At 37.0% G+C, this 24,254-nt stretch overlaps 1 protein-coding gene across 1 annotated transcript in view; it reads right to left on the bottom strand.

The window, feature by feature from the left end:
- Positions 1 to 1,797: 1,797 nt before the first annotated feature.
- Positions 1,798 to 24,254, bottom strand: part of LOC143208146 (alkaline phosphatase) — a 491,340-nt gene continuing 468,883 nt past the window's right edge. The window contains exon 9 of the mRNA XM_076422280.1: positions 1,798 to 18,468. Coding sequence (XP_076278395.1) covers positions 18,076 to 18,468 — 393 coding nt within the window. The 3' untranslated portion in view covers positions 1,798 to 18,075. The remainder of the gene's footprint in view (positions 18,469 to 24,254) is intronic.

The following is a 24,254-nucleotide window of genomic DNA, read 5'->3' as shown; positions in this document are numbered from 1 at the left end:
ACAACTGAAAACCCCCATCTTTGCATTATCGAGAAATGGAAAGGCACATCCCGCACTATTGCAATCCTGGAAACGAGAGTCTACCCCTTTAAATCACTGTAAGATAATACTCTGTTTCACACCATCAATTCTGAAGCTTGATTACATCATTTCTATTGGCACTCTGTCCAAAGGTGTAATAATTCGAGAAAACTATCTTCCCGTTTCAATTCGCCGAGTAAAATCGCATGGGAACACTTTGTCGCAAGTGTACGCGTTACTGCGGTGTCCGTATACAGACTGAAACTTTGCAGATCGTTATCTACACACGATGCCCAGCACTACCTAAAGTACATTAGTGGAAAACCACGGGAGATGTACGAGTGCGCACAGAATATTGGGAGCCGAATGAATTATGCACCGTTCGGGAACAGGGTCTGCGAGTAACGTCGGTTCATAATGGAACCGCGCCCAATATAATTTATTGGTATTTAGGTTCTCCTATAACGTTTGCTCGTTAAGTTAATATCATCTTCTGCTATTATACCTCGCTGTGTTACGTGAATTACGAAGGTTCAAACAAAGGTTCCAATCTTCTGTATTTCTTATTAACACTTTTACTTGTACGATTGGACACAATGTCCCATTTTTTCTGTGAAAGGTTTGAACAAATATTGTTACATGGTTCTATTGTTTCGGGCAGATATTTTTATGTGGTTTCTGTTGTATTTTTTTTTTTAATTGCATTGTTAGATTGACATATGCCTTTATCCCCTTCGTGACCTACTTCGATTCGCTTCCATTGAAATACTGCTATGAATGAAGTATGAGAATTTTGATGGTCTTTTGTAAATTTGACAATAGTTGAACGAAGTTGTATTCAGTTTTGTGAAATATTGAGGAAATTGTTACATTAGTACAGTGCTTCCCAAACCGTGCCCCGCGAAATAATTAAGTTTTTCAAAAATGAGTAGAATATAAAATAATATTCTCAATATAAATCATTAAAATAATTAGCAATTTTTTCATTTGCTGTAAAATGCGCCGCGAGTAAAACCTAATGTATTGATTTTGTTAAAATTTGTTTACAACGTAGAGGGAACTTAATACCATAACATTACTCGTTAGGAGTAATGTTACCAACATATTTCAAACAACAAGGTTGTAAAATTATTAGAAGAATTTAAGGACATTTAATTTTTTTCCATCTAATTAGGAGATCACATAATAAAATATTTTTTTCGGCTTACCTTATATTTATAAAGACAGTGATCTTCTCTATAGGCTTCGTTTTGAGCTGATCCTTTGAATAAAAAAATTACCAAAATACAACTTAGTATCTTGTGTATTATACATATACATATTTGGTTATATTTCAAGAAGATAGAACGTACTTTCGATGTAATTATTTTCAATACTACTTATATTATTATATTGTTCTGGAAATGTATAATTTTGAATAGCTTCCACTATTTACATTGTTGTATTCAATCAGAACAGAAGAATCAAAGATAATCTTCTTCACTTAAATAAATAAAATTATCTTTTGTATCAAAATGTTCCTAACTAGTAACTAAATATATTCCTAAATATATTAGAATATTTATACTGAATCAGAAGACGCATGACGCCTGATAAATGAATGTTGATATTAGCAATAAATTTCAACATCAAGTATGCATTTAATCTAGAAAGTAGACTATAGTAAAAGGAATAAACTAATTCATAATACGAAGGACATACTAATGCAGAAGCTGAAATGAAACACAACATTTATTAATAAACACTGCAATTTATTAGTATTTATTAATACTAATAATATACACTTAATGTAAAAAATAACCCTTAACAATATAGTATCTATTATTACGTACTTCACAATGAACTGTAAATTACTCCATAAGAAACAAGAACAGAAAGAGCACTATACTCACACGAAAGAAAAAATTTCGCTAGTTACTATGCTGCAGAAATCAACGAGGATAGGAGACCAGTCAACGAAGGAGTAAAATGATCGAGACGTTGCTTGATATTTCTGGAATTTGTTTTTTATGAAACAATAATATACAGATATCTATTGTAAATCCCATCTGTAATAATTCGTATTCACGTTATTTACAGAAATATATTTATATATGTATATATTTATATATTCATTTATATGCATGTACGTATTATAATTATATATATCTATAGATCGGTGAGTTCGCGTTTCTGTTTCGGAGTTTGGTCTCACGGATTATTGCGGTTGCAATCCAGTCGCGACGCTAAAATCTTAACCTTAAGTTCAGTTCTGCTTAGAACAAACCTCGCAAGATATTGCAGTCACAGACATCTCGTATTGTTCCACACGCGCACACAGTGACACACACAAATACCACACAAACATACGTACATACACACACGCAAGCACACACGCGATCATGAACGCAATGTACACAAGAGAGTATCGAGTATCGAGAGAACGCGATGAACACCTAAAGTCGTTTCTTCTTTCTGATCTACGAACCTTGCGTCGTTGTCACCGAACAGTCTCTAATGTCCACACACACCGACATCGGTTCTCTGTATTTTTCACGTGGCACGCCAACATATTTCATGGTTTCGGTGTCCCTTAAATCGTCTCCATAGACTACTTGCGACGTACGTGCTTACCAGCATTTCCGACATCCGGAAATGGCACCAGAGTCGCCAGATAGGAGAAATTGACTCGAATCGAGGGGGAGGAGTTACCCTCTCTATGCCGGCACCGGATTACTCACGTGACATTGTGACACATGTGCGACGGAGACGGTACGCCTCACGTGAACGGCGACGTGGAAGGGGAAGGGTGAAGTGGGAGACAAGTCTTAAACTGACGACTCTCACACGGAAACACCGTGACGAGAACAGTGTGGTTCACTGAAGAACGATGAGGTTCAATGAGGTTCACTGAAGAGCAGTGAGGTTCACTGAAGAACAGCGAGGTTCACTGAAGAGGATAGTCCCATTGTCTTCGAAACGTGCATATAAGTACGAGAAATGCGGCCCGCAAAACGTTTCCGTGTTGTTTTAACCCTGGAACATCACACTTATTTTTTGACGTTTCACTAAAATGCAAACAAGCCACCTATGCGCATGTCACATTATAATTAATGACGCTCTGGGTTTCTGAGATCCACAGTGTAGTTCCAGGGTTAAGTCGGGCCTGTCCAACCCTCGGCCGCGAGTTACATTTAGTTCCCCCACTTGACACTTGACTACAATAAATATTCTATGGACGCAAGAAGGTGTTACACGTTGGATGCAATAAAAATATTCCCTCCACTGTGGGGCAACGCCGCAGGGGCTACGGAGCTCGAGCTGCCTCGGTCGCCAAGCAGTGTAAACTGTAAACATGCCGCGTAATCTGATATTAGGTTCATTTATTGCATGAAGCGGTCTCATCGGTACGCTATTTCTTGCAGCGCGCAGCGCTTCGGCCGTGCGCGGTCTCTGTTTACACGTGCTGTCCTTCTCTACGTTCGGCTCGGTCTCTTTGAAGCACAAAAAAATGGTGTCTCGCTACGAACTATGCAACGAACCTCCCCGAAGTCCTTGCGTCCATCGAATATTTACTGTACTACTTAACACGATCGACGATATTTGTAGTGGCTTGTGTAGTGGGGGAACGGACTGATTGATGGTGGGGACAAGGAAAAAGTTGAACAGGCCTGTTTCAAGTAATCGCAATCGGACTAGCCGCCAACTTTCGTTTCTCGTGCTCAGGATAGCATGTTTTACTTTTTCTTCTGTGCCTATACTATCGTCATCGATTCGGCACATTATTGTCACCTCTAATCGTGCCTCTGATTTAGGTCGTTCGATAAGTGCGAAGTCATGCTTGAAAACGTTCTTGAGTCTTTAATGTGGATTAGCGACGGCTGAGCCGAAATTGCTTGTGAACATTAATATCACGCGCCGACTCGACAGTTTTGCCGGCGAGAGATGCTCTAGAATTTTAGGGGTAGGTATACTAAGTGTGCTATGTTACTCTGCTGCCAATTATTATTTTGTCATTTGGAAAGAAGATGCTTTGAAGCACGTTTTTCATTTCACAGAAAAATGAATTTTACTTTGAATTTTATTATTATCATTTCAGATGTATATCTTCTGATATATTGCAAATAGATTTATCAGAATTAGATGACGTATCATTTTTGTTCGGATAGATTACATCGAAGCGCGTTCAACTATAAATCACAACCGGATATTGAAATAACTGGGCTCGCGAAAATGTCACGAGTAAATGATTGAGGCTGAAGTTCATGGAAGATGAATTGTGGTAAAATGAACATATAATCGCGTGATTTATTATTCAAATCTATCAAGTGTTACGGCTCGTCATTGAAACTGTAGTTCACAGTGGAATGATTTTTTGCGCTTTAATATTAGAAACATGTACCTGCTGGAATATTATTTTGAGAACTGTGAATTTACCATTCCAAAATCTCAAAAAATCAAATACACTCGTATGACAACTTATGAAGCCTATCATTTTCAGAATTCAATTATACTAAGCTGTGGGTCTTAATGCAAATTTCTTATGTCACACAATGATTCCGATATCTCGGCTATAAATAATAATCATAATCAATATCGAGAGAGAACTGTATATATTATATCTTATTTCTAAACACTTAAGAATTACTTTTATTAAATTATTATAAACTTAAGCACACTGTCACATTTGGATAGGCATATTTGAATCTCTATCGAGGGTGTCTAACTGCAAAAAAAGAAGATGGATGAGTGAAAACAAAACTGTAAAGAGGTTAGAAGAATTGAAGAATATTGTTGCAGTATTTCCGATTTATTAAAATGATCGAAAATACGGTTTCATTTGTCTTCAATTTATTACGATCGACAAAATTTGTATTTTGACTCGTAGCACGAGAGATAACAAAACAATTAAGGGTGGCAGAGTTAGGTGGCACATCATATTGTGCACGTGGCAGTAGATGTCGATCATACTCTCGAGAGAAAAATTCTCTGAGGTTAGTCGCGAGTGGAGGCACTCGTGAGAGTTACTCTCTTAATCGCACTCGCACGAACACGTAACAGAGGTGGAAACACAGATCACGGATGGCCATTCACCTAAGAGAGCTACGAATAGAAAAAAGCAACGACCATAACAAGGTCATGAAATTCTAAGAAACTCGTCAACTTTTTAAATTATTGATTTAATAAGCGAATGAGCGTTCGTGATCTTGTTACACTTCCTCCGCTACTACCTCATCGTTTATATTTGATCAAATATTGGTTTATTTTGTAAATCTGTATATGTACCTCGTAAGACGAGTTGTGTGATAATTTAAAAATAAATAAGAAAACTGAAAATTAATTTGTTTACTGGCAAATAAAAGTTGAACCCTCCAGGGACGTGCACTGTACTGATTTTAATACAGTTTAAAGTTTATTAAATGAGGTCTGATTATTATTGAGTACGAGACAGCTCTATCTATTTGCTTATTGTCTAGAATTAAGAATAGTTAGGAAGAAATATAAAGAAGTCTAAATCGTCAACTGTAACAACCATAAATAGTCGATTGTAGGAGAAGGAACAGGACGTCGTCCCTGAAGGATTCAAATTTGTCAATCAACTGAAAAAAATAGTAAAGTATTAAACAAATCTAAAACTTTGGAAATATTAGGATCCCTTTACAAAAATTAAATTTAAGTATCTGGCAATGTTTAAAATTAGTAATTCACAATCTGAAATGAAAATTTAATTATGACCAATAGATCATTTTACTTTGAATAATATAAAAATCAAACAATTTAACTTTTATTTGTTATAAACATTTTACGACCCTACAACAAACGGTCGGCTATTCTTCAGCATCTTTAGGGCACCTCTGAATTTTCCCTTCTACAAATCTTAAGACAATTTAATTGTCGGTAGGATTCGGTTGTAAAAATCGATGTTTAATTATTATTGCCAGTTGCTGCTATCATTCTCGTATAATTTTAGATATACATATAAGCAGTAGGTTCGTAATGGTATAATCAAGTCAGTATTTACTGGGACGTCCATAGAAACGAGAAGAAGCATTTACATATGTATATTGTCCCCTCGAATAAAAATCTAAATCGATTAGCGACTCTACATAATTGTACGATCGATGTAATGTCGGTTGGTCACAAGACACTGTGATACAATTAACTTGTTACATTAACTCCCGCTACGTCTCCGTAGAATTACAAACGTAGCTGACCGCAACACAATACATAGTTACGCTAAACCATCATCTTTTAATATCCATACAATCGTAATACTGCGCAAAAGTAAGTTCACAAATTTTACATAAACAATAACTTCGTTTGTTTCGTTCTTATAAATTCTATTGATCTTTCGAGTTTATAACTATGTTACTTATACCCTGTATTTTTTACATACACACACACCGACTAAGAAATAAAACAATTTTACTGAATATACGCTTCTCGTGTTTATACATGCTTAACCCTTTACCATCCAATTTCTTCATTCTGAGGAAACAGCACGCAACCTCAGAAGTACCTATGTAATAGCAATTGACGAAACTGCGAAATCACAACAGGCGAATTTTCTAGGAGGCAACGGTGAACAGTTAAATATTTGCTGAAAACAAAATTTAAAACACACAAATAACGCGTGAAATGATATTCTTCATGCTCGAAAAATTTCACCGGTTTGCGAAAGTGAGACAATTGCAGAAAATGGTGATGACTAGATTTCATGCATTTATAACAAAAATTAGTACATATCTACATTTTAAAACAGTGTATTCATTGTGTTATGTTGTAATGAAATTATGAATCAGGTAAGTTTATTTGTTATTTGGACTTTAACGTAAATTTTCAAGGGAACGGTTGTTTTTTAACCCATGGTTTCTTTAAGAAGTTTGTTCCTCTCGATGAGTAGAATAGGACATAGTCATTAAAAAAATTTAACCTTGATACTTGCAAGCATTTACTTATTTTTATGTATACGACCCATTGATCTTCTTATTGCACGCTTCTGGTCCAGTCCACACTTAGGATCCCGGCACGTAATCAATTCTCGCGTTTACGCCATTCTTTAATAAAGAGAATTCTTGGCAATACTGGAATAAAGCTTACGGGTCGTAGGTGCTAAGAGGGGTTTAGTTCTATCTTGCACGCTCCAATTCAATCACGAGCCTCCCCCTCGCTTGATATCTACGGTTGCTATCTCGAGATCTTCACCGTGGAGCCTCCTCTCCCGAGTATTTCCTATTTCTATAAATTTACCGGAGCAAATTAAGCTTCGCGTTAGGCCGTGAAAATCGATTTCTTCACGATACCCGTCAACCAGAAATGGGTTCGAATTATCGAAAACCAGTGGCCGCTGTTATCGGGACGATAGATGACGACGTATCACCGGGAAAAGAAGCTTCGTAACTTAATTTTTTTCCTCATCGAGACGGTCTAGACTAGTCTATTTTCTAGCACACCCTTACGATTTGTATGCGGAAACATTGCCATTTCCTATCTCATGTTACCGTTGAGACTCGCATAATTCAAAGGGTGAAATTCCGATTTTACTCCATGTACAATACCGAGATCTTCTATCACCCATTTTCAAAAATTCTGATGACATATAGAAACCAAGTATTAACTTACAATCGGTGTAAGGGAGACCGAGGAAAGACTAGATTTTTCAGTTTTTGTTTTAATCAATTATGTAAAAAAAAGGAATGCTAAAATACTCCTCGAACATATTGTAAGCCTAATTTTGGGAAAAATACACAATATCATATCTGTTTAAATATCTGTTCATCCTATCAATAAATAAATCTTCATTACACAATAAGTAAATCAGATTGCGATTGGGTTGTTTAAAATGTACTTAATATAATCAGGTAAAACCCTTTGTGATATTCAAAGATATGTGCTGGCGAACAAGACAACCATTATGATGAGTATGCTATTGAAATATTTTATATTAAACTGCGGCTGTTACACATTTCTGACAAAAATGAATAGAAAAATGAATAATAAAGACGTTAGGAGAATTTAAAAATATTACTATATTTATTGTGACTTATTAAAATTATCATTGCATCTAACTTTTAATTCTAACAATTGACTTGGATCGTTTTCATTTTTGTCACGAATAACTGCACGCTAATTATTGTAGAGATGAATTATTTCGTAAAAAATCTTTTGAGCCAAGTTTCTCAGATGAATACTCTCCATTATTACCTACATATCTGTTCTCAAAGCTTCCAAGATCCTGAATCACGCAAATAAAGTATTTTACCAATGTTCGCAACTATCCATTCAGCCAATCAAATTGAATCGAGTACACCTTTCACGCAATTCGTAGTTAAGAGATGACAACGTAACATTATGGATCGGAAACATTGTTTATAGGGTGTTTACGTGGACGTCCACAGCGATATGGATGAGCATAGTTTTACTGCGGTTTTAGTATTGTACAAAAACGTTTTCTATCGAGCCGATAACCAGCTCGTAAGGACACGAGACTATAAAACTGCTCGTAACGTAAGAACAAAGTATTCCTTGCGTGATATCGTCGCGCGTCGTCTACGCTACACGTGTTCCCCATAACGCTCCCATGAAACGCAAGGATATTCGTTGTCATTTTGAGCAATATAACGGGAGCACATTGGACACGAAACGTCTGACAGAAAGTAACGTTCTGGTCGCGCAGGAGATGTCACGAACATAATCATCTCATTTCACTATAGTACCTAGAACCAATGACCAATTCTCGACCAAGAAAAACATCGTAAAAGGTAAAGGAAGTCACATAAATTCAAAAATTATGGAACTTTCCACACAAGTAGAGTAAGTTATGTCAAATACAATCCTATCTTTTTCCCTGCTACTTCTGGCATTGAAGGGGTGAAATCAGCCCTTGAAAAATATTTTCTTTTTCGTGAAATATCTCAAGAACAACGACATTAAAAAGAAAATTGAAACGAAAGTTGCTCGGTATTATTGTGTGTACCACACTGAGTAAAAACCATTTTTTCAATGCATTTTTTACATATTTTTTGAGAAAGAAAATATTAAAATTTTTTCAAGGGTTGATTTCACCCTTTAACACTGAACTTTACCGAGCCTTAAAAGTAACTGGTACACGTGCCCTTAGAAAAATGACAAGATTGATTTTATTTAGACTTTGTGCAGCTCCTATTGTAATATGTGCTCCACCAAAGATATCTATACAATCATTTCTTATGAAATTATTTTTATTATATCAATAATCGTAAAATAAAAAATCTTTAACCGGTCATTTATGTCCGGTGATGGTAGGTTTAGTGGAATGCGAAAAGTAGCACGAAAAAATAGGGCTGAAGGAAAACCATAATTTTTTGAATTTACGGGTTCGATAACTGCCCTTGTTAGCTGCAGAGAATTGATAATTTATCCGAATTCTACTTCGATTTCATTAAGATTGAGAACTGTTAAAAGGCGCAGCAAAGAGATTTCTTTTTCGAAGCAGATAAATCAAGGAAACTCTTTTTAATTGGTTTACCACTGCAAATAAGAAGTTGACGCTCAGGAATGTCCACTATATATCAGTGCAAGGGTCCAAACGAAGGGTAAACACGATTCGCGTTAGTGGAAGCTAAACAAAGTCACGTTCCGGAAGTTTTTCCGGGGCCGTAGTCGAAAGGTATACTTGTTCTGTTTGCTTCCTCCTTTCCGCGTGTCATTGTAAATAGACAATCACTGCGAGGATTTTTCTCCGGTTGAACGGTTTATTCTCGTTGGCGATCCTTGACCAAGCGAATGGAATCTAATACATTGATGCAACGTAAGACATTCTCTGTGAACCAGCTGGAATTTTTCTCTGGGATAAGGGACGATGGCTCCACAGGCACCAGTGGGCGGAAGAATATCTACGAATAGGTTCTCTTTTCTAATCCCCCCGATACTCCACGGAAACAGATAAGTTCAATGATGGCAGACCTTAAACCAGGCGGACAGAGAAATCGTACTTACACGGATAAAGATTGAAACATGGGAAAGAATAATGCAACGATTGTGCCTTCCTTTAAGTGGTTCAGTGTTTTCTCAGATTACCAAGTATCATACTAAAACCTTCCTAAAAGTCTGAATAAATTTTATCGAATACCTTTAAGCTTAATTTCAGACTAAATAATCCAAATGTGCGAAAGAAGTTAAAGAAATTTTATATTTGCAATTATCACACATAGCGAAAGTTGATGCACAGAAATTTTGTTCGTATTTCAAGCAAATATTAATTATAACTAGTAAATACTTTCATTAAATTGCAAAGATATAAAATAACGTATATTCGCGTGTATGTGAGAATTATATAAAATTAATGATGATAGTGATTCTGATAAATTTTGAATATGTATCATAATAATTTATAAAGCATAATATGCTTTAATAATTTTAAACTACTCATTAATATAATCATGAAAGACATAATTATATAAATTGTCGAAACATTTTATTTAAGAATAAATAGCATATTCATTTTTATATTATAATAATTTATTCACGTGACAGCCATTATTATTCGATTTGCCTCTTTACCATTAATGAAAAAGACTTTGAACGTTCAATACACAAATAATTGTTCGGACAAACGTTGCTTCATCCAAACAAATATCTTTCTCAAATAATATTTTGCTTTATCCATTTATCCTTTACTGAACGTCAAGTGTGTCGAACAAATTAGTTATGATTTGACTGACTTTAATACGTAAAATAAATCTTATAAATGTTCTCTCTACGAAAGCGGTTATTTTTTACATTTAGCACACACTTGCCCCTCAACAGATTGAAACTTTTTTCCAATCACTTGTCGATCTTTAGTGAAATTATATTGCATACCAAATATTTTTTTCTGAATGGAATTTTCAGAATATTTTTGACTGAAACTTTGACTTTTTATCTTTCATGAAATAATGATATAATTTGTAGTTATTTAGAAATGCGAATTAAAAAACATAAAAAATATTTAAAGTCAAAGAAATATCAACATCGTGAAACGTTTGCACCAGCATAAATCTTGTAAATTATAATTCAATATATAATAATTGGTTTATTTTGTTTCTTTTAATCTCGCATTCTTAAGTTATTTATATAAATTATTTTTTATCTTTCAAAATGTATCAAAACGTGGTTAGTTAAAAGATTGGAAAACTAAACTAATGCAAACTTAATAATTATACAGTTTGAGATATCGTGAAATTGAATGCTGTTCAATTGATAATGAAAAGCATCCATGCGTTACACAAGAAACAGGAGTGTTTTAAATTCAGTTGAAAAAGTTTTCAGTAAGGAACCACGTATTTTGCATACTGTCAACACAATATAAAAGGAACTTTTTAAGCTCTTCAATTCCTCAAGCATCGCCAGTCAGAAGCTTAGCATGTTTTCTAAACACAAACTTTTATAGCAAGAGGTTAGTCACGGGTCACGGGACGCTAGTTATAAAACAATGGGAAAGAAATCAATAGAAATGAATGTAGTAATCTGAGTATTTCTTGTGAAAGTTCGGGAGCAAGCTGACGGAATCGTTCTTCAAACTTTATGGTTACGTTCGTAGACTTCTTTCTTTCTGACGAATCCTCGGTTAAGTTCGTAAGGCTGTTTCAATGCTTTAGGACCAACTTTCCTTTAGCTTCAATGCAATTGTTTAATTACTAACCAATAATTACTGACATTTTATTCCCATTGCAATGTCGATTATATATTCTTTTGTGAGCATCTTTAAACAAAATAATTTATTCTTACAATTCTTCAGTTAATAAAGGAAAAGAATTACGTCAATGTTCAATATACAGGGTGTCCTAGTATTGATGGTACAACCGTGGAAGGGATGATTCTATATGAGAAAATAAGTCTTACGCGTCTGATCATGACCGACCACTTCTACTTTCTGCATATACACTCACAATCAGTAAAATAAGTCTCCGTACACCCTTTAAAACAGAATAACTTTCTTATAATTATACCAAATGTGTGACCTGATGTTATATAAGCAATTAGAAGCATTGGTTTACTGAATGATGTGCAAAAAATAGTTTCTAAAAATTACAATTTACAAGGATGCATGTTAAAATAAAAAAGGCACTTTCTAAAACTTTTTTATTCAGGCCCTTAATAAAAATTTAAAATGTATGTTTTGTAGATCTATAATCAAACGAGCTCCAACGGTTAAAAGTGGTGAAAATACGACTTTTGATCAGTTTCTGCTTAAAATCCACAGAATCGCACATCTATCGATGCGTGTCGTTTTTTCCTGCGTCAACCGATTTCGATGAAATTTTCAGCATGTGTATAACTAACATAGATCTACAAAACATATATTTTAAATTTTCATCAGGGACGCAAATAAAAAAGTTTTAAAAAATGCTTTTTTATTTTTGCATGTAACCTGATCAATTGTCATTTTTGGAAAATCTTTTTTTGCACATCATCTAGTAAACTAATGCTTCTAATTGGTTACCAATAATCAGATCGTTTGGTACAATTATAAAAAAGTTATTCTGTTTTAAAGGGTGTACGGAGACAAAGCTTCAAATGAAAAAAATGTAGTCCTCATTTTCGACTGTCTTTCTCATGTATAGAACCACGTACTCAATACTCGTGTACTTATGTACCATCAATACTGGGATACTCTGTATAGTACTACAACTCTTTCCCACGTTGCAGAGCAAAACGATGCAAATCATATGGCTTCAACTTCGAAGATGTTTTATTGGTTATGGCCGGATAAGATGGTAAAAAGCACCATTCGATAGGGCTCCCAAAGAAAACACTCTGTGACAAGTTTCGAGTTGGTACCCCTACCACATGTTTAGTGAATTATTTCTACTGTTCTGCTCAACAAAAAATTACGAAAAAGTTCACGAACATTCTACCTAATAGCACACGCGACAGCGAATTATTTCAGAATTTTTGGTTACAGAATCGATTTTTAAAAAAATCAAGTTTTCAAATTAAATGTTTTCAGAGTCTAATAATTAAACTAAATACCACCGAATGACAAAAGGTAAGGGAACTCTTAAAAATGTGTACTGTTTCATCAATTTTCTCTAAGTTTTGTGTGAACTTAATCGATGTGACACATACGAACAATCAATATTTCATTCCATTTGTTACAATCAAGTATACATGCAAGAACAACCGCAGTGTAGTAGCAACGGTTTCCCAGTATCAGTGAGGATAGATACAATATTTCGGTAACGTGAATAGGAATGTTTGTACTGGAAAATGATTCGTCTGCACGAAGTTGCAACCTTCGGTGGTATGGATCTTGTTTCCGAATCTCCGTTTAATACACACGGGAGATATTCGAAGCAAGTTTCAACAGCGATTCCCCTGTTGCTAGTCTAAAATGGATCGGTTTCATCAGCGACCCTCGACTCTATCGTCCGTGCAACATGAATAAGCGAAAACACCATTGATACGATCTTGACGGAACAACTCGTGCAGTTTAACAAGGCAAATGCACGTACAATACCTCGCATCTGAAATCGTCTATCATCCTTGCCACACTGTTTCCATTCATAACATTTTATGGGGACATGATTCAATGACAGTTAGTGTTCGATGTAATTGGTTACAAAAGGCTGCAAGAAGGTCTAAGTAGTATTCAGAAAAATATTCAACAGCCTTTTTGTAGTGAAACTTCTTTTTGTACCCGTGCAATCCTTCATTTTCATTAGGTAAACTTTCAAGTTGTAGATGAACAAGATGAACAACATATTTGGAAGATGGTAATTATACTGATTGTGTATTTGTAATCAGACAATCCATATAGGCAGATATAAATGAGAATGTTTATTTGGGAGCAAGTTAGAGAATAATGTAGGTACTTCCTGAATTTTTCTTGTAAAGTATTAAGACATTTTTATGAATTTTTTAAAAATATGTAGCAACGTTTTTCTACGATTAGTATATTGTTAATTTTTTAAAATGGAATTATTGCAAAATTATAGAAAAATGTGTTGAATATTTTTCCCGGCAATATATCATACTAAAAGAGCGTCAGTACAAGAATTATTCGAAGTGTAATTTAAATAATGAGCATATGAAAATGTTTTTAAGAATTTCAGTATTCTCCTGAAAATTGAAGAATTTTTCCTTGTGTTTCTCTGAAGTGCTTTTCTTTCTATGCAGATACTGGGTATACGTGATACATGCAAGTTTTCTATTGCAGAGAACTATAATTTAAAATAAATAAATTTTCCAATGTTGTACATAGTCTGCATGTCGTGGTATGTTGTAAAGTAATTACCAGTGATAACGAGAATATATGTAATGTAAGAATTCACTAGTACACTCTTAATATTTCGATTAAACAAGATCGAGTAAATAACGATTTCAAGTGAACGAACGAGTGTACTCAGTTATTTGAAAAGTAACAGTGCCGCCATCAATGTAGATAGTAATTGGAAAGGTTAAAGTGAAGCTGATTTCATCTAGTCGGAGTTCAGCGGTCCCCATTCGCATCACCTTCGTGCAATCTCGTCGTCTCTCCTCCTAATTCTCCCCTTTCAGAGTGTCTATCGGCAAAGCGCGGCGTAATCGCGTTACTAATCAACACGCAATTAACAAACCGACGTACTTTTCAGAAAATTCTCTCTCGAGAGAGAACGCTTATTAAAATCGAGCAAATTATCATAAATCTGAATGAAGCGCAATTTTCTTGTAATCCGAGCGGCTAAGGTGCGACTCAATTTCTCATTCGAATGGTAATGGAAGGCCGCATTATAATAGTGCCGATATTATTCGCAGATCGATCCTGTTTGGACCGCGATAATTATCGTTTTAATGTCTGGCAAATATATCTACTACATTGTTCGTCAAGTTTTTATGCTTTTACGCAATTCTAATTTCTGACAGACATTTTTTATAGATCCTTGTGCGCGGAATACAAAATTGCGAATCTTTTCTTTGTGAGAAGAAATAAAATGATGTATACAAATTATCAGAGTTAAAGTAATCAAATTATCAGAGTTACACTATATAATAACTATAAAATTGCTATGAACAAACTCTTTGATTAGGAAGAAATGCTGGAATAATAACATGTTATTTCATTCAGACTTAAAAACACAAATAGTAAATGCAACTTCAAAGCTACACGACATTATAGTGGTATAAAATTATTAAAGTGGAAAAGATACCTTAAAAATTTTTTTAATTTGAGTATGTAGAAAATAACCTAATGGTCCAAATTATATTTGTAATTTATAATATAATATCAACGGAGACCATATCCAGTTTAAATTAATTTGATATGTTTAATAGATTTAAGTTTCTGAACATTACAAAAGAAAATTTGAATGAATAAGTAACAACATATAATACTTGCATTAATTGAAGCTGCTACATGAAAGTTCGAAAATATGCTATTTATAACATTTGAAATATTAATGGTAAATTTTTGATTTGATAATGACCTAGAGACTAGTTATATTACTAGCCAGCTGAATTGAAAAGTAATATTTTTAAGAAAGATCAGAACTCCAGAGTAATTCAATATGAGAGAACAGACTTGCACAAGTATCCACATATCCATAAAAGTTCAAAATTTTGAATGGAATTAAAAATGGGACAAAAGTTTAATTATACTCTGACTGAACGAATAGGAATTTAAAAACAAAGAATAGTTTGAGAAATGTAATTTTGAGTGTACTTAAAAATGTCCGAAGCTCTCTGGAACAGTGTGTACCAAAAAATGAATGTTCTTAAATGATTATCCCTTTCTCCCCTTATTATTGCAACCACGCGCAATTATCATTGTATAAGATGTTCATAAATACCTTCCACCATTACAAATGATATATTTAACCAGCATGGCATGTCTCATTGCAGTAACATTGCGATGGCCCCGCAACAACGTAGTTGGTGCGCTGTGGAATTCGCGACGACAAACAGTGTCGCGATTATGTAGTGTGCCTCCACTAGTGGTGGCCCTCCAAGATTTGCGGAAATCTGCAAAATCTCGGGAGAATCACCAATCTTGAAACTGAAAACCTCATGAAACAACCATCAATAAATCCAAAGATTAATAATTAAAAAAAACTTTTTTCTGAACGTGGGCAATTGCTAATCATCATCATAAAATATAAATCTCAACAAATCCAAGTTTATCAATTACTGATCAATAAAAAGGTACAGCTTACAGAATGCTGAACAGATCAAATTTTGAAATGCATGGAGATCTACACTGTGATCTTCTTTATCCGAACGAATAAACTTATAAAATAAATTTGTTCTATGTGGATGGAAAATGTATACCATGTTTTATACTGAGCTTGATATTTCTAACTTCTTTGGTTATTGTTGATTACTGTTGTTTTATTCCAGTCGTTGCGAGAATTATGGGTGCATGAAAATGAAAAATTGAAATTCATTATACACAAAGATATAAACAAAGATTCTGTAAACGCAAACGCTGTTGGTTACACAAGCATCACTAAAGTGTTCAACGCCACTACGAAGCAACTTCTATCACCATTTTAAACCTCCAAGCCCAAAATTCAACAATCGTACATTCGACAAACTTCAGAATTTCAAAGACTCTCGATCGAATTCGCTTGTTCTATAAAAGTCGACCATAAAGATAAACAACATTTCATAACACATGGGAATAAAGGCGTCCTGAAAGTGCCAACGCATACAATCAACGCAATAACCTACGAACACCACCGACATAGGTCGTCGACAAAAAATACTTCATCTTTATCGTACAAATTTACATCGCAGCGGATCGGCCGCTGAAACAACCGGTCTCTTCTCGCATGTTCATTACATAGAATGTTCGTTTATACACTAATCTTTACAGGATCAATTCGATATTAACTCAGCAATCTTCGAGACACTCGATTATAAAAGTTCCGGCGACGCTGTCGGATAAGTACACGAGGGAGACGGGCGACGACGGACAGCAATCACTTCCGCCGTGCTGTACTTCGCGAAGTCCATTGCGAGAGCTCCCGCGACGCTTTGTTTCGCGGCCACCTACTATCTGTTTCGTCGCAATCAACACCCCTTTAATTGAACCATCGAGTTCATCGGAACTCTTCGAGCAGGCCTCGGCCTGAGAGTATCCTCGTCACGTACCACTTGTAAACCTCATTTAGATCCTAGGAAGGACTTCGAAAGTTGGAAAAGTTCACCGAGCAGTCTTGAGATAGTCATTATCTTCGCAAATTGTCCCCAAGCTGCTCCAATCCCGCCTCCCTTGTCATAGAATTCGAAATTCGTTGCGAAATTAGACGAGAGCGTCCATTAAACTCTTGTTCGAATCCAAGGTTGGAAGGAGGAGGGCGAGAAGATCGAGAGCAGTTCGCTGAGTGAATATCGCCTGATTGACTTCGCGGACCCCACGATAAATTGCTACCACGCGTTCCGACGTGATCCCCCCCATGAAACATTCGAGACTCGCGCGGCACTCGCATTTATTGTTGCGTGTTTTCGAACGTTTTCAGGGCCGTCTGGAATCCAGGGATCATCCATTGACCCGTGACGCTGATTAACCGACGTCTCTGCCGTGTACGTTCGACGTCGAGCGATCACATTTCCCTGGAAGAAGCAGCTGGGATTAACTCTTCCCCTCGACGCAACGCAACATCATTGGCTGGATAGGAGACACCCCCTATCGGTGTGTTCGTCGTGTTCAATGATACCCTGGATTTTCCGAACGGCTTCCAGACAGAACGGACGTCCTTGATCGAGACGCCCCAGTCGTTGATCAATTTCTTCTCTGCCCTAAGAAAATTCGCCACTCGTCCCGAGCTCATGATCTATTCCCTGGTTCAGTCTGATCTTTTCACTCGTTCCACTGCGATGAATTAATAGACCCGGCGCCATTCGAGCTGCGTCAGATGGCGTACGGACATGAAAGTTTCCCAGGGCAAATCCTTTTCGAGTCTGACTCTCGAGTAGAGTCGTTCGGGATTCTTAATCCTCGGGTCCTGTCCGGTGGCCCTTGGATCATTAGGATCACCTGTTGTCCTGACACGAAGGATTATCCTGGGAGCTTCTTCGGGACGTTCACGTCGCAGGTAACAGGAAGCTATTCACTGGAAGAGAGTCTAACGGGCATTAACTCCTTCCCTCGAACGAGCACAGCAGGATGGCGAGGATAAGGGGCAGCAGAACACTGGTCAGCGAACGGCATGCAGTCGCTTTGGGAGACGCGGCGGATTTCGTGGGTGGATTTCTAGCCTGGTCATTCATCACGTCGCTGGATATCGCGGCGCTGTTTGGCTCTGCCGAGGGACAGCTTATCGGGACGCTCATTGTGTCGTTGCTCGACGTGGAATCTCGGGAGCAACGGCTCGCGTGGTGACCGAGGCAGCCGGCGTACGAGATGGCATGAGGTATATAGCTCTGGTCGATGCTGCCCGAGAACAAGACATTCGCCAGCGGGCCTATAGCGAATACCGGCACATCCTCCCCACCGTGCGTCGCCCAGGCTCGTGGCACTCCCGCCGTCTGAAAAACAGAATGGAGTTCGGATCAGTCGCACGGATTTTGAATCAATCGAGCGCTCTATCTGCCTTAATCTTTCAGGAGCCACGTCTGTGCACCATAGTGACTTAAACCCTTCTAATACTCACCACTATTTCATACGAAAATATTTTAAATCCTAGCAATTTATAGTTTCAATGCACAATTTTTTATGCCAAAATGTATATTAATTCTCTGATCATCGAAGAATATCAAAGTCTATAATATTTGTCAATAAAATCTGGTTATTGACATGGGGGTTAATTAATGCTTCAATCCTAACTGCTTGAAACCAGTAAAAGGATAAGCGTTTATTCATCAGGTCTGTAAAAATGTTCCCCTTCGCTAGCATACCACGAAATAAGTCTTTCAAATGACACTCAAAGTCACACTTTGGTCGGTAATAAAGATTAGTGGAGTGGATAGTCTCTATTTTCCATTTGGCCCACTCCTTAGAATCGAAATTAACCTCTTCGAAATGTGCATCGAAATGATAATCACAGAGGCGGAGTGCCAATAAATCATGTCATAAATTTCCAGCCGGACCACGATTCCCCGGCATGAACGAAATTCCAGTCCGCGGCCTCGTTATCGAAACCAAGGGACACGGTCGTGCAATTTCAACCTTCTAATTATGATACATGACCAACTGATATACCGCGAATCTGTACCATTGATCGCCTGTCAGTTCAAATACAAACTTTTCGATTCTTCTAAAAAAAAATACATTTTAATATCGATAATTAAACGTTACAGAAAAGTTACATCTGATATTGGATTTCAATTTTTTAAGGGAAATTTAAAGCTCTGTTGGAACAGTGAATTTGGAGGAATAATTAGACTTGAGGGAATTTGCACGACTAATTGGTTTTATGTTACACACTCATAAATTCCGGGCCTTTGTGAGGTGCGTAATAGTTCCTAACTAATTAACGAATACTTTCGTATCTAACCGTTTCATATCCAAATCGAAGGATAGGTTGCTGTAAATCAGAGGATTTTCTCTTAAAATCTCCAATGGATTCACTCAGGAAAAATTTTTTTATGCTTTCAGAGATCAAAACAAGTCCAGGTTTATTATTGTACTACTTTTTCAACGTATATACTACTTTTTTTATTTATGCAAAATACAATTTTTCTTCATCAATTGCAACGAATAGAAACTGAAGGAAAACTGCCTTTGTTTAATAATTTGAATAGATCCTTTTAATCTTCTCACTATTTTGCCAACTCATAAATCCGTATAATCGGCAATCTATTAATGAGCTTTCCCGAACCAAAAGCTTTTCCTCGCAATTTTGTCCACGTTTTCGGGCAGATTGACCACCGCGCGACGCAATAAATAGACGCAAGGTTTCCCAAGGCTCGCAGATTCTTTGATTTTCGGTTTTCCCCGGGTTCCCTAGTCTGCATGAAGAAAAAGGAAGTTCGCAAGGGTGCTTTCGACGTGCGGTTGAAACTCGCGGCCGATCCCTTTGACACGTACAGTTCTGCGATCAGATGAAAGAGTAGAACTCATGCCTGAGACCAAGAGCAAAGGACGGAAATCTTTTCCCCGGAGGGCTACGACGCGACCGAGTGCACAAGCATTTTTATCGGGGCATACTGCTCGGAAATGCGCGTAAAACTTTCATCGAATTCAAAACCCTAGCAGCGTAGCGGCTCGTCCGAGTGAAATCGGCGCACAGGATAAACTCGAAGCGACGATCTTCCACGGTATTTGCCGCGATCGCCCACGGTTTCATGGGGCTGGGAACGATACTTTAACCCCTTATAGAACGGAAGATGCGCAATGGTATTGTCTAACCGCAGGGGATACTGTGGATGGAGACTGGATTAGTATTTCCAGTTCTTTCTTCCGAGAGCAACCAGTCGTCGGAGAATATAACACTGAAATTTTCATACTTGACTGTCCTGTCGTTCGCATGTGCAGTCTGTCCATAGAGACAGAGCGTTCAAACTTTGCCGATGTGTTCTGTAAGTAGGGCAACTGCATCTAATATGGAACATCGGATTTTAAAAGCTTGCGAAAGATAGGATGCTTTTCTTTTTTCACCCATTGCACTGGAACATCGAGTCAGGCTTGTAATGGAAATTTCGAATATGTTATTAAGTATGTTATTAATTTTATTTAAACCGAAATAAAGTTCTGTTTCTTCTCCTAATAATCATGACAAAAGTTAACAAATGTTTTTTCAAACATACTTGGTCAGAAGATATATAATTCATGTAACTTTTATTGCTTTTACTTTAAAAAAATGATTTATGTACTTGTATTTATCCTAATACAGAAAGTTTAATGGTTGTTCTGAATAAAATTCCTAAGAATAACCTCTTAAATCATTTACGATTCAGGCAGATGTAATTCTAAAAGTTAACAAGTTTTACTCGACTTCGAAATTAAATTTTGCAATAATTCAGGATGATGAAAAAAGCAACTTTTTCAATGTTCAATACAACAGTTGAAAAAGTTGTACAGCAATTTTTGAATTCTCATTCTAGAGTACAAGATGTATAAAATGTTTGCATATTTTCCTTCGTCAAACCTTAACAGAACAATAGAAAAAAAAGATTAATAAAGAACTCGGAAAGTAGAGACATCAGGCTCTAGAATGAGCTCGAGTTGAACGATTGTTTTTCACGGAGTTATAATAGTTTAAGTAAAGTGAACCTTCAGCAAAGCTTCAAATGTCCAATGACACACACGTGTATCCATTCCAATAGTTTTTCTCTCGTAAGTTCGCATAATTTCCGTCACGTCCCTGCGGAGGGCCGACGTTACACGTGCCGCTTGCGAGAGACGGTCGTTCCGTAAGATTTGCCGAAGCTTCCACTTCGTCTTATGTTCTGGGAGTGATCGTGCCGGCGAAACTCGAGTTCCTCGTACTATTCCGTTCCCGTTCCACGCAAGATTTCCTGTGCAACGGGTTTGCTTTATTGCCCGTGTCATTGGTGTTCCTACTACCTTTCCCAGCAATCAGCCAAGAATTATAACGTAGCCGCCGTCGGTGGAAAGAAGTCGACCGGATCGACGCGCTATTCATTTTCATTGAATTACGCAGCGGCATATTGCGCGAGCACCGTAGCAGTGAAAGAAGAACATGTCGAAAAGCTGCCATAAAACTCGCTGTCGCGTCAAAGAGAAAGAGAGAGAGAGAGAGCAACCTAAAGCTGCGTCCTCAGTGAAATAATAACGATCTATCTTGTCCTTTTTGATTGTACTATACGGTGGTCCTTATTTTTCAATTTTCGATCTTTTCTGGTCGCTACTAAATTGTGAGACTTGGTCAATAATTTTTTGATTTTCACATTTTTCTCCATTTTCTTCGGAAACCGCTTGTTTTACCAAGGTCATAAAAGACGCAGGCTATCCAGATCTACAGGTTTTGTCGAACATATTGTAAGGGAAAGCCGTAAGGAATAGCGGGTTTATTAACGCATTTTGGCACACGGATAACTTTTTACAATTCGTTGGCGATTGTAATTCTGCAATTCTTCTGTTCTTTACGATTCTCTATTCTTATAAATTTACCTATATAAAGTAAATCCTCTATAAACGCATAAAACCTGCAGCAGATAAACGCAGAAAAATGACCCCCTGTGTGTGCACTTTAGTAATCTGATCTCGGCTCGGAATGCGACGCGGAGAGTCGCAGTCGTCGGCACAGTTCAAAGGCCCGTGCGTCCTCACAATGTAACACTATATTTAATCTATTTTATTATTACTTATTTTTTTATGAAACTTTCATCAATATACTCGTAGCATTTTTCTGATTAAAAAAAGACCAAACACGATATAATTTAAACTGTATTTAGTGGTTTAATTGATAATGAACGTTTCGGGCGCAAGGGAGGACAGCGTATCGGAAAGAAACAGACGCGGAGAGTGCAGTCGCCGGCACAGTTCAAAATTTAAATGACGATGAACGTTTCGGGCGCAAGGAAGGACAGCGTATCGGAAAAAAAGAGACGCGGAGGTCTTTACACGCGCTGTCCTTCTCTACATTCGACTCGGCCATTGACGCTAAAAAAATAGCTACCCGTCTCAGATAAACACATACAGATCTCCCCGAGGCTTATGCGTTTATGGTGACAATACTGTATAGGGTTGTCTGTTAATACAAATACCTACATAATGTGACCATACGTGCCGTTTTTGGAATCTGCGGTTGTTATCTACTCATATTATTAGATATAAACATAGTCTCGTTAAGATCATGACCAGAGCGGGCTGCATTTAACCTTCCTCTTTAGAATGAGCCCTCACCCAGCCCAAAATTTGCTCAAATAAGGACAACAAACGTCAGCCCGCAAACCCATGTTTCGACCCAAAATCTAGTAAAATCTAGTTAGATTCTAGTTATTTGCTAGTTCTGTTACGTGACTATCCTTCCACCTTAAGTGGGGACATAGCTTTAGAAGAGAAAGATAGAAAAAGAGGAGCAACGCTCTTACGATCGTTCTGCGATTGTCCCTGAAATCTATGGCGCGACGGGACGATATCTCGAGGAATTATTGTTCGCCTGGGAGAGACTTAAATATCTTGGACCGGCGTACTTGTTATCCATCATACACCTATCGCAAGGTTATGATGCTCCGCTACCATTCGGGATTGCTCGCGTTACGTCGTTGCCTCGTGAACGGAAATGACGTTTTGTCATTCGGTGGAGTAAACAGGGTTACTACTTCGGCAAACAGTTACTGCTCCGGCCGTTCAATCCGATTGTAATAGTTAAATGTAATTCGCGTGAAACTCGGATATGGAGACGAAGGCCCATTCGGGAGGACTATACGCTTTGTGATTCTGTTTCGAACCCGATTGGATCTGGCCAAATAAAATTGAACGGATCGGTTTGGTTAAGGAAATCGTAAAGGAAGCGCGCGGGCACAGAGCAAGCGTCAGCATAGTGTCGCACAGTAATATTTCATGTACGCGTTGCGTTGGATTTGTAGTCGTCAACAAACGGGCGTGTTTGTGTAAGACAAGTTGCGAAATGTACTGGGCGGAGCAATGATTCCGGTCATCCCAAATATTTATGATTGGTAATATCGTGAGAAAATGTTACGTAAATAAATAATCTTTGACTTCTGAATTATTTGCATAAATATTACACACAAATAACATATTCGGAACATTAATTTTTGAATGTAATCTATTCTTGATATAGACAAATATATATTTTTAATCATTTATTAGGTCCTGTCCGAACTAATACTTTTACTTTTACTTTCACTTTCATTTTCAGGACTAAAGATATTAATGATATTTAATATTAAAACCGTTTTATAATACGATCAAAGTTCCACGGTTCATGTTTTAAATAGAATTCATTAAAAAGTTTTAGGTCGCTTGCGATCCCTGGATGTTATTTACTTTTTCTTTTTACGTGGTACTGTTCTTGTAGCTCGACAATATCATGAAGGCATATTATTACTATTATTATTATTATTATTATGGTACTCGTAGTTATCCGAAGTTCTGTTCCTCTAATTTTCCCTAACAGAGCCGTTGTCTATGGCGAAATCCAGGAGAGCAATCCTCGTAAAAATTTATCGTTTGTCTCGAAGTAAGTTAAAAACTACAACACGACGACGTACAAATTCTGGAGCACCGTCACGCCACGGTCTCCAACGGCGAACTGGCTACGATTATTGCTTATCACCGCCTTTATTGTCCCACGATTTTGCCGCGCGAACACGCTAAGTTAAACTTGACTGTAATCGTTGAGAAGAAAAAAAATCCCCGAATAGACACCGTCGAGTGGAAACCC

Source organism: Lasioglossum baleicum, chromosome 4 (assembly GCF_051020765.1).
Source record: "Lasioglossum baleicum chromosome 4, iyLasBale1, whole genome shotgun sequence".
Lineage (NCBI taxonomy): Eukaryota > Metazoa > Arthropoda > Insecta > Hymenoptera > Halictidae > Lasioglossum > Lasioglossum baleicum.
Note: the sequence above shows the minus strand (reverse complement) of the source record. Positions and strands in the feature narration are given on the sequence as shown.